Source organism: Arachis duranensis, chromosome 7, assembly GCF_000817695.3.
Source record: "Arachis duranensis cultivar V14167 chromosome 7, aradu.V14167.gnm2.J7QH, whole genome shotgun sequence".
In the NCBI taxonomy this organism is placed as follows: domain Eukaryota; kingdom Viridiplantae; phylum Streptophyta; class Magnoliopsida; order Fabales; family Fabaceae; genus Arachis; species Arachis duranensis.
Genome location: NC_029778.3, coordinates 27,440,271 through 27,444,712, shown reverse-complemented (window position 1 = coordinate 27,444,712; position 4,442 = coordinate 27,440,271). Strand labels below are relative to the sequence as shown.

General features: G+C 30.4%; 1 protein-coding gene across 2 annotated transcripts; it reads left to right on the top strand.

The window, feature by feature from the left end:
- Positions 1–2,605: 2,605 nt before the first annotated feature.
- LOC127740500 (uncharacterized) lies at positions 2,606–3,621 on the top strand. Of its 2 annotated transcripts, none has more exons than XM_052251495.1 (2): positions 2,606–2,905; positions 3,155–3,621. In XM_052251495.1, exons 1-2 carry the CDS (start codon positions 2,782–2,784, stop codon positions 3,556–3,558), a joined length of 528 nt encoding a protein of 175 aa, XP_052107455.1. In that variant the 5' UTR covers positions 2,606–2,781; the 3' UTR covers positions 3,559–3,621. The 2 variants fall into 2 exon arrangements, with proteins under 2 accessions (XP_052107455.1, XP_052107454.1); XM_052251494.1 differs by having other exon boundaries at positions 3,110–3,621.
- Positions 3,622–4,442: the final 821 nt, after the last annotated feature.

The window sequence follows — 4,442 nt, the reverse complement described above, 5'->3', positions numbered from 1 at the left end:
TTTTAATATTTGATTTTTAAATTTAATTGTTAATCCTAGACCATTGCTCTTAACTTGATCCTCTTATGATTACTAAACATATATAATAGAAAAATAGTAGTTAAATCTATTCTCTTAATTGAGTTAATTCATGATACTATATATTTCAAAAAAAAAAAAAGTGTATCATCATAGCAATTTAGTCATAACGATTTTATTTTTTATATAAAAATATCTAACCTGTATTTAAATAGATGTTCTTTACCATTGACTAGTTCTCCTGGTCTTGTGGTCTAATCTGAAAAGATCACAGAACTGTAAGTAAAAAAATGCTCCCAGAACTTGAACTTAAATCGTTTATTTTGAAGTCCTTAGTTCACCTCTGCTTATGTCATTCAAGCAAAACTTCATCGTCATAGTAAATAATAATAAAAATGTATTGATATAACACAAAGCAGGTCATAAATGAGAGTGAAATTCTATATTTATAGCTATCAATATTAAATTTTTAGAAATAAATGTTATATTTTTTGTGTATATTTTCTTGTACATATTATTTGTATCAAAAGTGATTGATTAAAAAAGGATAAATTTTTGTCATCTAAACCCCATTTAAATTCTGTTCTAATGCAAAAATAAAGAGACAAAAGTGAAGATAAAAATGTATTTAGAAACATAAATAAAAACAAAAATATAAAAATGGTCGCTTTTTTATTCAAATGTTATATATATATGTAAATTTGTCTTCTTCAAAAGTAAGAATAAAAAATATAATGTATTAAAAAAATATATTTAATAAAAAAATTTTCACTTTATTCTTATTCAGATTTTATTATTCTAAAATTAATTTTATTATTATTTTTAATTTAATTTTTCTTTAAAAATATATAAAAAAATTTGTAAAAATGTTATTTTTTGTTAATAAAAAAGATAATAGGCTTTGAAATTTTCAATTAGATATTTAACTTTTAGTCTCATCTAAACCTACAAATACATATATACCTCATGAGAAAGTTTAATATTTTTATATTTCTTTGTATTTCTTTCCAAAAACTATATCTTTTTTAAATTAGTGATACTATTATCCAACTATCATATATTTATATTGATATTGGGTAAATAATTTTTCAAAAATATTATGGGTATACTAAAATTAATTATCAAAATCTAACATGGTTGATAATTTTTTAATAGAACCTGATACATGAATCTGATAATATATTTATTTTCTTATAATTGACTTTCTACAATGAAAATATGAATGTGAACAAGGAACTTAATATTAATTAGAGAAAACAGATTCTTTCAATTTTTTTTTAATTTTTAATTGTTGTTGTAAAGTATGATATCTCAACATACATTATTTAAGTAGGATTAAGAAAAAAATACGTGAAAAAAAATATTAAATAATAAAAAATTATATTTGACAAAATAATAAAAAAATTAAAAAAATCTATTCCTATTAATTGGATTGAATTACAATTAATTTATATATTAAATTGCAATTAAAGAGGAAAGAGGAAATTGGTTTTAATATTTGTCCATGAGAAGGCATCTTGGTTTAATTCAACCAAGTCAACTAATTAAACTATAAACTAAGATATCTATCTGTCTTTTATATGGAATAATATAAAAAAATATATAATTTTTTTAATATTTTACACAAAATTAATATAGTAGTTATTACAATAAAAAATTCATAAAATTAATTAAATCTAATAGTTAATTTGATTTTAATATTAAAAATAATAAGTAAACATTTTATTTGCTTTATTTAAGGCCATCTTAAAAATTGGCTGTGCGAGAACTTTGAAAAAATCTCTGCCAGCAGTTGTCTTAAGCAAAATTATGTATTATATGATATGATTTGATTTTGGCAAAGAATCGACAAGTTACTTAAGTTATGTGTGAGACAGATTTTAGTGAAGTTTTCTTTTCAGTGAATAATTGAAAAACACCTTATTTATACGAATTTGAATTTAATAAAAAAAGTGTTTAAGCTGAAACTTTAGCAAGGTTGGTGTGTTAGGTTCAATTTCATTTTAAGGGACACAAATAAGTCATTAGATTAGTTAACTAAACATGGAGTCCTAAGAACTGTACAGTCAGTTTGTTTGGTGAATTATTGCCTGCACCGGCTCAATTGAGGAGAAGGATGCACCTTATCCTTTCTGTATTGATGTCTAGCTTGAGGGAGTGCGTGTGGATGAGGTGTGATGACGTGGCATATGTCAGTTGTAATATTCACCGGTGAAGGGGGGAGTGGTTAATGGATGGAGTTTTAATTTGGCCCCCTTGGGGGCTGATTTGTAAATGCCAGAAAATATTGGAGTGGAGCTGAAACCGATTTTTTGGTGGGATGGCGAAGTTGTTTGGTCCAGTTGGGGGCCAATATTCTGTTAAAAATTATAGGCTTCATTTTTTGGAATCCAAAAAAGAATAATTTACAAGTGAACGGAAAAAAAATTTGTAGGAGGAATTGAATTTCATAAATTTGTTTACAACGTTAACAATGATGTCTGACCAAACAAAATAAAATTTACAACCAAGCACCTAATTTCGAATGGACAATAAATGGTTATATATAGGCGCCTGGAGTTCATATTCAAACAGTTCAGTCTGAAGGATAGGTGAGATGGAGGAGAATATGCAACGCTTCTTGTTCATTGCCGTTACAAAAGGGCATAAGCCCAGTGTGTACACGAGTTGGGAGGAGGTGAACCAGCAAGTTATAGATTTTACATTCCCTGAGTTTCACGATTCAATAGCTTTGAACGCGCATGCTCATGCTTCAAAGCGAGGATGTCGTCCATTTGTGTTGAGAAAGGTGGTAGTGGTGAAACTGGTGGAGTCAGGCCGGATGGAGGTGGCAAAAAGAAATTGGCTATCACCGGCGGAGGCCATCCTTACCGGCCAATTGTTTCATGTAAGACTTGTGAAATGGTATTCGGTTTTCAATAATTAGTGTATTTATGAAGCTGTGCTTTGCAGTAATGGAATGGAATTTTATTCGATTTGGAGTTTTGTTAGTGCTATTTATTCTGGTCATTTTATGTCCGGTTTTTAATGTTTTTAGGTTTGAAATTTTATTTATTTATGCGATTTTTGTTGTTCCATGACTATGCAAAAGGGCTTCCTATAATTTTGGCCGAGGAACTTAACGTGGATTTCGCAGTTGTGCGCAGCATAGAGGAGTGGTTGCTGAAAGTTTGCCTAGAGGCAGAGATCCCTTGCCCCTGTTTCTTTAAGGTGAAACAATTTGTCGGAGAGCAAGGTCCGTTCTTTGGCTTCACAGTTGTTATTCCTGGGCATCCATTTGAGATAGAGCTATTTGTCATTGGTCGTTTCTCGATGGTTGAAAAAGCTGCGAGAGAAGATGCTGCTTATGAGATGCTATGCGTGTTGCTTGATGTAACTGGAAAAGAGATTCAGGATTATAACTACAGAAAGGTGAAGCTTCTTAGTGACTCAAATAACGCGCTTCGGGCGGGGGTAGGTCAATTGGAAGAATCTTACGAAAAGCTAAAGGCTAGTTACGATTCCCTTGTAAAACGCCATGTGGAAGGAGAAAGAGTTTGATTTGTGTTTTCTGAATGTGTCATTAGTGTTTGGTTATGTTGTAATTTTTCAGTTATTGTTGTTTCTTGTGTCCTTTACTTTGGTGATTAAAGTGCAAAGTAGTATGTAATGTATTTTAGTTTGTTGTTGAATGGCAAGGTTTAGTAGATAATGTCTGAAAATTTGTGATAATTACTGATGATGTTATGATTAACGACATTACTTTATAATACAACGAAGTACGAGTCGTGTTGAATCCCATTTGTGTTACCCTGAATTTTTATTGTCGTTATTGTGCAGTGGTTGTTTTAAATATTGGCAAAGATATCCCTTCAGGAAAAGAAGATTACGCTTACTTTGGTTTTTGTGTTTTTATGTGGACTGGCTTGGACTGTACGACTGTACCTGTGGTTACACAGCGTACAGAAGAAAATTTTTTGCAGGGTTGCTTTTGGAATGCATGTTTTGTATGTGGTTAGATGTCGTAAATAGAGGATGAGGATAAATGGATTAACGGGTTAAAGTACTAAAATGATGTTTGAATAATTATACTTTGCTGAGTTAACGATAGTTAGGTGATGAGCGGATAATTTGTACGCTTTTTGGCATTGTTTTTAGTATGTTTTTGGTATGATCTAGTTAGTTTTTAGTATATTTTTATTAGTTTTTAGTTAAAATTCACTTTTCTGGACTTTACTATGAGTTTGTGTGTTTTTCTGTGATTTCAGGTATTTTCTGGCTGAAATTGAGGGACCTGAGCAAAAATCTGATTCAGAGACTAAAAAGAACTGCAGATGCTGTTGGATTCTGACCTCCCTGCATTCGAAGTGGATTTTCTGGAGCTACAAAAGCCCAATTGGCGCGCTCTCAACGGCGTTGGAAAGTAGACATCCTGGGCTTTCCAG

Bases quoted from the DNA above. Each gene is read 5' to 3' on its own strand.
- LOC127740500 (XM_052251494.1), top strand. From the start codon at position 2,782: ATGTCGTCCATTTGTGTTGAGAAAGGTGGTAGTGGTGAAACTGGTGGA. The intron at 2,906-3,109 runs GTAAGACTTGTG...ACTATGCAAAAG, and splicing joins TTACCGGCCAATTGTTTCAT to GGCTTCCTATAATTTTGGCC.